We start from the raw sequence: 12,808 nt of genomic DNA, 5'->3' as shown, positions 1-12,808 counted from the left end.
CCCTAGAGATGGAGCACGCGGTATCCACCGGTACGCTCGCGGCCTTCCGCGAGAGGTGGGCGCCGGAGGGACTGGAGTGCATCATCACCCCCGGCAACCAAATTTTAATTTGATCATTAATGTTTAAAGCTTAATTTGTCTATGTTTGTCAGTTTTAGTGCCCCCCCACCCCCTGTCTTTTAGCCAGGGGGCACTTGTATAATTTGTGTTTTTAGTGCCCTCAAAAAAAGAACCCAAAAAACAATAAACAAGGAGGCACTTGTTTGAAAGTGTCTGGAGTGTGCCCCCCTTTACCCAGGGGGCACTTGATTAAAGTGCACAACTAAAATAGTTGTACAGCTGTTGGATGGCCAAGGTGGCCATCAGCCAGTCCAGGCAGCGGGCAGTCGAGGAGGTCGTTCAGCCGGACTGCCTGCCTCTCTTCCGCGCTTACATCCGAACCAGGGTGTCCTTGGAGATGGAGCACACGGTGTCCACCGGTACGCTTGCGGCCTTCCACGAGAGGTGGGTGCCAGAGGGACTGGAGTGCATCATCACCCCCGGCAACCAAATTTTGATTTGATTTAAGTTACTGCCAAAGTTTAATTTGTTTATTGAATTGGTTTAGTGCCCCCTCCCTTTTAGTCAGGGGGTACTTGTATAATTTGTGTTTTTAGTGCCCTTAAAAAAAAATAAACGGGGGCACTTGAAAAGTTCTTGGAGTGTGGCCATCCTTTAATCAGGGGGCACTTGATTGGTTGCAACAAAATAGTTGTACAGCAGTTGTTGCCCCATCTTACCATCCGAAGGAGGTGGGGGGTCCCCAATGCAGGAGTCCTCCCTTTATCTATTGCAGACTTGGCCTAGAGGGTGTTGCACGGAGCAGTCCCGTGCAATCGATTTTTAAGTTGGTTCACGGAATTCCAGGCCTCTTGTAAATTCAGCAGTCTGGAGGAGTCCATGGTCTATGTTTATGTACAGTGCTTGAGGTTGCAGCCCCTCTTCCATTATTTGAAGGGGCTGCTCCTCAAATTCTGGTTGCACTTCAGTCCCGCACTCCTGATCTTTGGGCACCCTGTGCGGAGGGGAGCGGGCAGGTCAGAGGGCCTCCTCGTAGGACTGCTCCTGGGCACGGCCAAGAGGGCCATCACCCGGTCCAGGCAGCGGGCGGTCGAGGGGGTCGTTCAGCTCGACTGCCTGCCTCTCTTCTGCGCTTACATCTGAGCCAGGGTGTCCCTGAAGGTGAAGCACCCGGTGTCCACCGGTATGTTCGTGGCCTTCCACGAGAGGTGGGCACCGGAGGGACTGGAGTGCATCATCATCCCTGGCAACAAAATTTTAATTTGACCCACTAATGTCTAAAGTTTAATTTGTTTAAGTTTGGCGATTTTAGTGCCCCCTTTTATTCAGGGGGCACTTGATTCATGGTCTGAACTGAAATAGTTGTACAGCAGTTGTTGCTCCATCTTGCCGTCCAAAGGAGGCGAAGGTCCCCACTGGAGGACTCTCTATGTGGGAGTCCTCCCTTTAGCTATTGGGGACTTGGCCTAGCCCGTGCAATAAGTTTTTAAGTTGGTTCACGGACTCTCAGGTCGCCTGTATTTTCTGTGGTCTGAGGAGTCTATGTTCCATGTTAATATGTAATATGTGAGGTTGCAGCCCCTCTTCCATTATTTGAAGGGGCTGCTCCTCAATTTCTGGCTGCACTTCAGTCCCACACTCCCGATCTTTGGGCTCCCAGGTCAAAAGGCCTCCTCATAGGACTGCTCCTGGGCCTGGCCAAGGTGGCCATTAACTGGTCCAAGCTGCGGGCAGTTGAGGGGTTGGTTCAGCCCAACTGCTTGCCTCTCTTCCACGGTAACGTTTGCACCGGGGTGTCCCTGGAGATGGAGCACGCGGCATCCACCAGTATGCTCGCAAGGGAGGGACTGGAGTGCCTCACTACCCATGGCAACCAAATTTTAATTTGATTGGTTAAAGTTCCATTTAAAGTTTTCATTTGTTAATTTGTCTGTACTAGTGTCCCTTTAATAAAGAGGCACTCGGCTTTATCTGTTTATTTAAAATAGTTGTACAGCTGTTGCATTGTGAGTGGCTTAGCTAGTCACACGATTGTCACAAGACTCAATAAAACCCCAGCCAGTTGGCTCTAGGTCATCCACGATGAGGTATGCAGTTGTGAGCTTAGTGGATGAACTGGTAATGTGTGGTGTGATTGTTAAACCTTTGTTAATAAACCAACTAGTTCTTAATAGCAATGTGTTGCTATGAATGCTTAAACAAAGAACCCATGAAGCAAATACATTACACTCCCCAAATATTTCAATTTCTTACTTTGGGGAGAGAGCATTGCTGCTGCAGCCTGATACGTCCTTACTACACAGTATAACTGCACACGAGGCCCATGCTTGAGAGAAGGTCAGTCTGTGACCTGTCCTTTATTCCTTAGCACTCAAAGTGATGAAGGTGGGTGGAGCTTCCCCTTTTGTACCTGAAGGCCCAGGTTAGGAGTGTCTCCCACCTAGTGGTCATTGTTCTCACAGTGTAGAACTTAGATCAGATTATACATGGGTTACATTGCTGGTTGAATACATGACACAGCCAAACAGGCATGTGTAGAGCTCTCTCCAAAATTGGAGAGTTACATTTCTATCCAGGCAGAAACCAAGCAATGTGAGCAAAGTTCTGAGATTGGTAGCTGTTGTGTAAATGCATCCTTTATGTATGGTAGCCCAGTTATGTAGCTGAACAAAGCATTTTGAATATGATTAGGATATTAACAATGGCAATACAGCATTCATTGAATTTCTAATTGTATTTGTATAATAATTTCAACGCTTCAGAGCACAATCTTTAGAGAAATCTTTCAGGAGGCTTTGAGTGAGTCTTTTCTGAGGTGCAGGGGCCGATTTTGTCTTCAGGTCTGAGTCAGTTCTAAACGGTTAAGAATTGGAGCAAGTCATACCTGAATGGTCAAGTGTAAATAACGTTCAGTTCTCCAGTATAAGTAGACTTGCATAATTATTCGCAGTAGCAGATGCAGTCTCAGCGGTACCTAGGGAGGACACAAGAGATGGGACAGGAAATTTAGATGGATGGGGACAATTAAAGGGAAGTGTCACAATTGACTGCTAAAAAATTTAGAATGCCTTTCAAAAGCCTCAAAAGGTATCTTTGCCATGGCTGAAGGGACAGGCCATTACGATGTGGCAAGCCAAAATGAAGGGAAAAGGAGTCCCAGATGCAATAATAAGTCTGCAGACATGTGACCGATTAGCTGAGCACCTGGCCCCTATTTGAAGGCTGCTGAAGTTGAGGTGGTGTTGCATGAGGTCCTTGTGAGGCGGGTTGCTTTCTGTGCAATTCCACAGTTCCATGCCCCAGGTCAGCATTGGAGTAGACCACCAAAGAGGCGGTCAAGTTTCTGTCTCGAGCTAACTGTGACTATCCCTGCATGTGGCAAGCAGCCCTATATTGCGTGGTAGCTGTAGGTGTCCTTGCAGACCCTGAGAAGACAGACAATCAAGCAATGTTGGCTCTTGATCATGCTGGCATTCTTTCCTTCATGCAGAACCATATAAAGCATGACAACAACAACAATTTGTATTTATATAGCGCCTTTAACATAGTGAAACATCTCAGGGTGCTTCACAGAAGTATTATGAGATAAAAAGTTTGACATGAGCTACATAAGGAGAAATTAGGGCAGGTGACGGTCAAAGAGGTAGGTTTTGAGGAGCGTCTTGAAGGAGGAAAGAGAGGTAGAGAGGCAGAGAGGTTTAGGCAGGGAATTCCAGGGCTTAGGGCCTAGGCAATAGAAGGCACAGCCACCAACGGTTGAGCGATTATAATCAGGGATGCTCAAGAGGGCAGAATTAGAGGAGCACAGAAATCTCGGGGGATTGTGGGGCTGGAGGAGATTACAGAGATGGGGAGGGGCGAGGCTATGGAGGGATTTGAAAACAAGGATGAGAATTTTAAAACTGAGGTGTTGAATGTGACTTGGGTGCATCTGAGGAACCATCCAGCGGCATGCTTAGAAAAGCATTCACATATTTTAGTGAACCATTGGGTGGTCTGTTAGCACAACTTCCTTTGGAAAGTGGAGCCTCCACCAGCACAACATCGGCCGAAGTGAGATAGTTTCACCTCTCTCTGCAGTTGCAGGTGCTGGCAGGAGGGCATGGAACATTGCTTCGGTAGTTTGACCTGTCTGGCATTCCTCCGCGGGCCCTCCTCTTCTTTGGAAGGTGTAGCACGCGCGTTGCTGAGTCAGAAGCTCGTGGTTTCATGTCCATACAGAGACTTGAGCACAAAATCTAGACTGACACTCCAGGGCAGTACTGAGGAAGCAGTGTACAGTCGGAGGCCCCATCTGTCCTCTCAGGACTATTTTGAGAAGAGCATGGTAGTTCTCCTTGTGGTCCTGTCCAATATTTATCCCTCAATCAACATCACTAAAAAACAGATGATATGGTCGTTATCTCATTGCTGTTTGTGGGACCTTGTGTGTTTCCTGCATTACAACAGTTAACTACATTTCAAAAGTACTTCATTAGCTGCAAAGCACTTTAGGATGCCCTGAAGTTGTGAAAGGCAAGTTATTCCTTTCTCTAAGCACAAAAAAAATCATGAATGCCTAAGTGACAGCAGGAAATAAAAACCCAAAAAGGACCCAGAAATGGAATAAAAACACTTAAAAGAAACGTTTTGGGCCTTTTAAAGGCCCATCGCCTGAAGGTCTTTCCTGAATCACCCTTCCCACCAGGTGTCTTGCACTGTAGACGTGCTGACCAGCACAGAAACATAGAAATTTACAGCACAGAAGGAGGCCATTTTGGCCCATCGTGTCTGCGCCGGCCAACAAAGAGCTGCATGGCCCTTGGTCAGCAGCCCTAAAGGTTACATATAAACCTATGAACAATAACGGAAAGACAAAGAGCACCCATCCCAACCAGGCCGCCTCACACAACTGCGATACCTCTTATACTGAAACATTCTACATTTCACTCTAACCATGTGATCTCCTGGGAGAGGCAAAAACCAGATAAAAACCCAGGCCAATTTAGGGAGAATAAATCTGGGAAAATTCCTCTCCGACCTATCCAGGCGATCGAAACTAATCCAGGAGATCACCCTGGCCATATTCTATTCCCTGCAGTACTTACCATTATATCTGCCCCGTCCAACAAAAGGTCATCCAGTCTAATCCCAATTACCAGCTCTAGGTCTGTAACCCTGCAGGTTACTGCACTTTAAATGCCCACCCAAACATCTCTTAAAAGCGGTGAGGGTTTCTGTATCCACCATTCTTCCAGGCAGCGAATTCCAGATTCTCACAACCCTCTGCAAAAAGAAGCCCCCCCACCCCCTCAAATCCCCTCTAAACCTTCCACCAATTACCTTAAAACTATGCCCCCTCGTAATAGACCCCTCCACCAATGGAAATAGACCCTTACTATCCACTATATCTAGGCCCCTCAATATTTTGTACACCTCAATGAGGTCTCCTCTCAACCTCCTCTGTTCCAATGAGAACAAAGCCAGCCTATCCAATCTGTCCTCATAACAAAGATTCTCCATTCCAGGCAGCATCCTAGTAAATCTCCTCTGCACCCTCTCTAGTGCAATTACGTCCTTCCTATAATACGGCGACCAGAATTGCAAGTGGTACTCCAGCTGTGGCCTAACCAAAGTATTATACAATTTAGGCATAACCTCCCTGCTCTTATATTCTATGCCTCGGCCAATAAAGGCAGGCATTCCGTATGCCTTCTTAACCACCTTATCCACCTGGCCTGCTACTTTCAGGGATCTATGGACAAGCACTCCAAGGTCCCTTTGTTCATCTACACTATTAAGTGGCCTACCGCTTAATGTATATCCCCTTTCCTTATGAGCCCTCCCAAAGTGCATCATTTCACACTTCTCTGAATTAAATTCCATTTGCCTCTGCTCTGCCCACCTGACCAGTAGATTGATATTCTCCTGCAGCCCATAATTTTCCTTTTCATTATCAACCCCACAGCCAATTTTAGTGTTGTCTGCAAACTTCTTAATCATACTCCCTATATTCAAATCTAAATCGTTGATATATACCACAAAAAGCAAGGGACCCAGTACTGGGCCCTGTGGAACCCCACGGGAAACATCCTTCCTGTCACAAAAACATCCATCAATCATTACCCTTTGATTCCTACCTCCAAGCCAATTTTGGATCCAACTTGCCACTTTGCCCTGTATCCCATGGGCTTTAACCTTCATGACCAGTCTACCATGTGGAACCTTATCAAAAGCCTTGCTAAAGTCCATATATACTACATCGTACGCATTGTCCTCATTGACCCTCTTGGTTACCTCCTCAAAAAATTCAATCAGGTTGGTCAAACACGATCTTCCCTTAACAAATCCGTGCTGACTGTCCCTAATTAATCCTTGCCTTTCCAAATGCAGATTTATCCTGTCTTTTTTCCAATAATTTTCCAGCCACTGTGGTTAGGCTGTTTGGCCTGTAATTACTCGGCCTATCCCTTTTTCCCTTCTTAAACAAGGGTACTACATTTGCAGTCATCCAATCCTCTGGCACCATGCCCAGATCCAAAGAGGATTGGAAAATGATGGTCAAGACCTCTGCTAGTTCCTTTTTTACTTCGCTCAACAGCCTGGGAAGCCTCAACAGTAGGGGACTTATCTACTTTCAAAACTGCTAAACCTTTTAATACTTCCTCTCTCACTATATTTATTTCATCCAGAATATCACACTCCTCCTTGATAGCATTATCTGCATGTCTGCTGGCCAAAGCATGGGGCAAGGAAAGCTTTCTCATTTCCTTTTGAATAAGCTAATGAAGCTCCCACCTGTCGAGGACAGGAGTTTCCCCACACCCAACCCAGGCCTAACTGCTAGGTTAAGTGGGGCTGAACTTAGGCAGAATGCAATTCTGCCTAATTTTGCATTTGATAAACTAGCGTCCTTTGCTGATAGATATTTCAATTAGGACTGAACCTCTTTGAGATTTGAATAATATTATAGAGTAGAGCAATATCCATTCATCATTGGGACCTTAATACTAATTAATCAAGCCAGGAAAGAAAGGATGAAGATATCTTTTCTCTGACTGTTAATCAACCTAAATGATTCTGGATGGTCACAGTCAAGTTCTCAGTGAGAAACAAATGCAAATAAAAGAGAGGCTCTTTATGTTGAAAAGATCCATTTTTCCAATGTTTTCAACTTGTAAGTGTGCTCTTTCAAGGACCCTTGCTTTAAGGTGGATGAAGAAATATGTCATTATCCTTTAGCTTGATCTTCTCTTCTTTCGTATGGTAGCAACAAAGCAAATCAAATGTCAATATCTGAGTTAGATTTCCAGGCCAAAGCTACCGGTGTAACAGGTGGATATCTTGTAGACTGCCTGCGAATTTCCTCTGAGGGCAATGCTCAATGATGTGCTCATGGGTCTGACTAGGAGCTCCACAGTCGCATGATGAAAACACATAGGGACAGAAATTATGGTCAGCACAAATGTTTGCACCGATGCAGAACGGCAACAAGGACCACCAATTTGAATGGGGATCCATTTCACCGTATCCTTGCTTAATTGCATTGCTAAATGTGCAAGACATCATTTGAATGCTCAATTTGGTGGTAATACCATTTGAAAGCAATTTTGTTCTTCGCACCAGGATCATTGTTGTCAGTTGCATGTTGCACTGCTTTGTCGTTCAAAGAGGCTTAAGCATGGAAGAGGTATGGGGGAGGCTCATCCACAAGCCAAGCCAGACCAGGGGACTGACAGTGACCCAGAAAATGTGGCTGAGAAAACACCTTTGCAGCATGCAAGTACAATACAGCAGGGTCTCATGGAGGACACGTGCACCTAACTGCCGGAGCCAAGCATTCTCTGTCAGTTGTGTGTACATGCAAAGTGGACAAATATACGTCCACCAACATTGTGCTCCGCGCTACCTCAACTACCATGGATATACATCCTTTGATCTGTTGATATCTTATTCTGCACCACCAGAAAGGGCCACTAATAGTCACTAATAAATCCAAAAGGGAATTCAGGAGAAACTTCTTTACCCGGAGAGTGGTCAGAATCTGGAACTCACTACCACAAGGAGTAGTTGAAGCGAACAGCATAGATGCATTTAAGGAGAAGCTAGATAAACACATGAGGGAGGAAGGAAGGAATAGAATGATATGCTGATAAGATTAGATGAAGAGGTGTGGGAGGAGGCTCATGTGGAGCATGGACTAGTTGAGCGGAATGGCCTGTTTCTGTGCTGTACATTCTATGTAATTCTATGTAATACAGGATGCTCATCTCAATAATAAAAAGGCAGATATGCATTAGATTTTTTACAATTATCATTTTGGCACAGCAGAAGCTTCTTGTTCATTAGTGCCTAAATTCTACCCTTTTCAATGTAAAATTGCCATTTACTTTTGATTTCAATCTCAACTCTCTATTTTAGGTATAATTACCAGTACTCCGATCACATTCAGCACCAACCTGCATGATCACCCTGATCGACCACGCTGGATTCGCTTTATTCAACGGACAGCGTACCATGATGGAATGCTTTACGGCACGCCAACCTTGAGAGACATTGGACAGAAAATAATTGAAGTATTATATTTTCTATACATGCACCAGATAGTACCGTAATATTTTGATAATATGTGCACAACCGTCAGAAAAATCTTTGCACTCCAAGTATTCTGTGCTTATAATCAACAATCTATTTATAATTCTAGCTCGCTGCTGTTGTACTCTAAGTCAGATGGTCGTGGGTTCATGTCCCACTCCAGGAACTTGAGCACATAAATCTAGGCAGACACTCCAGTGCCGTGCTGAGGGAGTGCTGCACTGTCAGAGGTGCTGTCTTTTGGATGAGACGTTAAACCGAGGCCTTGTCTGCCCTCTCGGGTGGATGTAAAAGATCCCACAGCACTATTTCGAAGAAGAACAGGGGAGTTATCCCCGGTGTCCCGGCCAATATTTATCCCTCAATCAATCAACATAACAAAAACAGATTATCTGGTCATTATCACATTGCTGTTTGTGGGAGCTTGCTGTGCGCAAGCTGGCTGCCGCGTTTCTTACATTACAGTAGTGACTACACTCCAAAAGTACTTCAGTGGCTGTAAAGCACTTTGAGATGTCATGAAAGGCAATATATAAATCCAAGTCTTTCTTTACTCTATAGCAAGTATGCAATATATGACCTAGCCATAATATTGCAATAAAATAAACACATTAATTACTCTTGATCGAAATTCATATTTCTATGTGTTGTGTGCAGTGTAGTATTATACTTAATGCAAAAGGAAGATTCATTCAGATTGGCATACTGCTTTCGACAACTTATATGTAATGTAATATTTAATCTTTAATGACATAAAAAAACTTTTAATGTGCAATTAAAGTTTAAAACATATCACTAATTTGTACTGGGCACTAAAAGAAATTGCGCAACATACATAAATTCTGGGGTTAATTTTTGTTTTCTTTTGTTTAGGTAATTGCTTATAATAGGAACACATATGAGACAACGAAACAAACTATCATCATGGATGTCGAGCAGCCAATAGGTGAGAACTTATAATATTAGTGATTTGCTTGAGGCTTGAGGGGTTTGATTGGTTTATAGAAAGAAATATTTTCTATTATGAACCCATATGGGTTGAAATTCAATCTTCTGCCACCCCTCTTACAGACCCGAGGGGTGGCAATGGCGGCGGAAAGCATGTGCGCCTGGGCAGCCAGCTTCCAGAGTCCTGCCGGGACATTCAGTGTCGAGGCGCGGAGCACTGGTTGGGAGGGGCGAGCCAGTGTGCAATGCCCCTGATTGCGACACTGGCTCGATTTTTGGTTGCTGCCCAACCTGTAGCGCCCCGTAGGGCACCCTGGTGGGAACTCCTGTGAAAGCAGGCATTCCAAGCTGTGGGTAAGTCATGCCGACCTCAGGTAAGTGTGATTGTTTAACACATTTTTTTTTTGCGATTTATGTGGTGGTGGTGTGAGCTATGTATTGGGAATGTTTTTGGTGGGTTTTTTTCAAGTTCACCCCCCCCCCCCCCCCCAGGCCTCTGTTAGGGCGAGCCAAGGCTGGCTGTTTAGCTTGGGATTTTCCCGTGCTCAGGCGGCCTAGCGCCCTAAAAGAGGCCAAACTCTGGGCCCAGCTGATGAATTTTGTGGGGGCAGACACAAACCATTTGACGGCGCAAAATTTACCGCTCCACCCGGGACACCGCCCCAACTGTGGTGCGACCGAATTTCCACCCCATGGTTCTTTAGTGATATCGCTTACAGGTCTTTCAGGGTTAAAGGCACTATATAAATGCATGCTGTTATTGTTGTTCCGTATGTTCTGCGTACTGAGTTCATGTTGCTACTTAAGCTTATCATCAAAATCTTGCAGTTGTCTCGCAAGGTTTTGTTCAGACAATGGAGGTAATCTTTTGAGTTCATGGCAGTGAGGGCATATCAAATAATCGTTGGTGTGCCGCCCCTGATTTTCCACCTATTGACGAGGTTCCCCATGTCATAAAATAGGACCGAATGAATGAACATTTTTTTATTAATTTTGTGTCAACTTATTTGGGGATCCATTTTATTTTAACTTTTAGGCACTGTATGATTTGATGAGCTCACGGACAATTTCCCTTTGAGAAAGAAATGCAGCATAGGTTACATAAGAACATAAGAAATAGGAGCAGGAGTGGCCATTCGGCCCCTCGAGCCTGTTCCGCCATTCAATGAGATCATGGCTGATCTTCTACCCCAATTCCACTTTCCTGCACTATCCTGCAATATCTCTTGATTCCCTTAATATCCAAAAATCTATCGATCTCTGTCTTGAATATACTCAACAACTGAGCCTCCACAGCCCTCTGAGGTAGACAATTCCAAAAATTCACCACCCTCTGGGTGTATAAATGTCTTTTCATCTCAGTCCTAAATGGCTGACCCCTTATTCTGAGACTGTGACCCCTGGTTCTCGACTCCCCAGCCATCTGCCCTGTCAAGCCCTGTAAGAATTTTGTATATTTCAATGAGATCACCTCACATTCTTCTAAACTGTAGAGAATATAGGCCTAGTCTACTCAATCTCTCCTCATAGGACAATCCCCCCATCTCAGGAATCAGTCTGTTTTTCTGAACAAACCACAATCAATCAATAAAGCACATCACCTTGCTCGGATATCAGTAAGGTTGATTTTAATTTTTCCATTCAGGCCGCCCCATCATATACATTTCTGAAAGTGGACTGACAGATTAAATTTGATGGCACTCCGGTGTCATTTGTAACATATTGACACTTATTCCAAAGCAGATATTGGAAAATTAATTAACATCAGCAGTGAAAACAGGAGATGGCAGCACTCTCTAGAAATGGCCAGAGTTAGCAAGTGTGACCAAAGAGTGTAATGGCCCTGCATGTGTGGGGCACAGCAAAGACAGAATGATCCATTTAGGTCACACTTGTATAGAAGCCCAAAAATATTGGTAACAAAGGTTCAGCGAAGTGACAAGGGAGAAGAAGGCCCAGCCAAAACCCCTGAAGGAGATGTTAAGCTTCTTGTGTTTATTATTGTGACAAAATAGGAAGCATTTTTGTTTACTGTTAGCTTTGTAATGATTCCTTTAATTCAATCACAGTGTGTAAAGCATTCAGAATCATGTCCCGACTCTAACTTAATACAATGTTGTGAGGTGGTGGGCTGGGAAAGAGCATCCAGCAACATTCCCAACAGAAGACAGGAACAGGAATCCCAGTCAGGGTGGTGAGTGGCCACAAGCCTCACCGTCCAAATGTTCAGGCATTCTCCGCCACCTTTCGGAGGAGGAGAATTTCTCTTCATGTCAAATTTTTCTTTTATTCGTTCCTGGGATGTGGTCGCCAGTGACAAGGCCAGCATTTATTGCCCATCCCTAATTGCACTTGAGAAGTTGGTGCTGGTGAGCCGCCTTCCTGAAGCGCTGCAGTCCATGTGGTTTGAATTCTTAAAGATTTGTTGCCTCTTTAACTGATGTGGAAGCCTGGGGGCCGAAATTCAGCAGCACAAGAAAGCTGGCGCTTCTATGATTTCTGTCGAGGAGGCGGGAGCTCGGAGCAGCGCGAGTCCGGGGTCGGCGAGAGGCCTATAAAGGCCAGCGGGAGTCGAGCAGTTCGAGCAGTCAGTCGAGGAGGCGGGAGCTCGGAGCAGCGCGAGTCCGGGGTCGGCGAGAGGCCTATAAAGGCCAGCGGGAGTCGAGCAGTTCGAGCAGTCAGTCGAGGAGGCGGGAGCTCGGAGCAGCGCGAGTCCGGGGTCGGCGAGAGGCCTATAAAGGCCAGCGGGAGTCGAGCAGTTCGAGCAGTCAGTCGAGGAGGCGGGAGCTCGGAGCAGCGCGAGTCCGGGGTCGGCGAGAGGCGTACCGGTGCAGCTACAGGGAGAAGGCAAAGATACAAAGGTGACGTCACAGCCTAGGGGGTAAGTGATTGGCTGGTGATTGGTGAGTAGCTTTTCTTTTTCTTCTTATATTGGTCAGTAACTTTTAACATTGTTATTACCAGTTTAAGTGTATCTAAGGGTTAAGACATGGCAGGAGAGCTCGGTCGGGTGTTATGCTCCTCCTGTACCATGTGGGAACTCAGGGACACTTCCGGTGTCCCTGACGACTACGTGTGCGGGAAGTGTGTCCACCTCCGGCTCCTGACGGTCCGCGTTACGGAATTGGAGCTGAGGGTGGATTTACTCTGGAGCATCCACGATGCTGAGAATGACGTGAGTATCACGTGTAGTGAGTTGGTCTTACCGCAGGGAAAGGGTCCACAG

At 45.6% G+C, this 12,808-nt stretch overlaps 1 protein-coding gene across 6 annotated transcripts in view; it reads left to right on the top strand.

The window, feature by feature from the left end:
• LOC139233844 (epsilon-sarcoglycan-like) overlaps positions 1 to 12,808 on the top strand; it is an 85,791-nt gene that overhangs the window by 8,277 nt on the left and 64,706 nt on the right. For all 6 annotated transcript variants that reach the window (XM_070864440.1, XM_070864437.1, XM_070864436.1 and 3 more), the window contains exons 3-4: positions 8,461 to 8,615; positions 9,508 to 9,580. In XM_070864440.1, coding sequence (XP_070720541.1) covers positions 8,461 to 8,615; positions 9,508 to 9,580 — 228 coding nt within the window. The remainder of the gene's footprint in view (positions 1 to 8,460; positions 8,616 to 9,507; positions 9,581 to 12,808) is intronic.

Source organism: Pristiophorus japonicus, chromosome 21 (assembly GCF_044704955.1).
Source record: "Pristiophorus japonicus isolate sPriJap1 chromosome 21, sPriJap1.hap1, whole genome shotgun sequence".
NCBI classification, from domain to species: domain Eukaryota; kingdom Metazoa; phylum Chordata; class Chondrichthyes; family Pristiophoridae; genus Pristiophorus; species Pristiophorus japonicus.
Note: the sequence above shows the minus strand (reverse complement) of the source record. Positions and strands in the feature narration are given on the sequence as shown.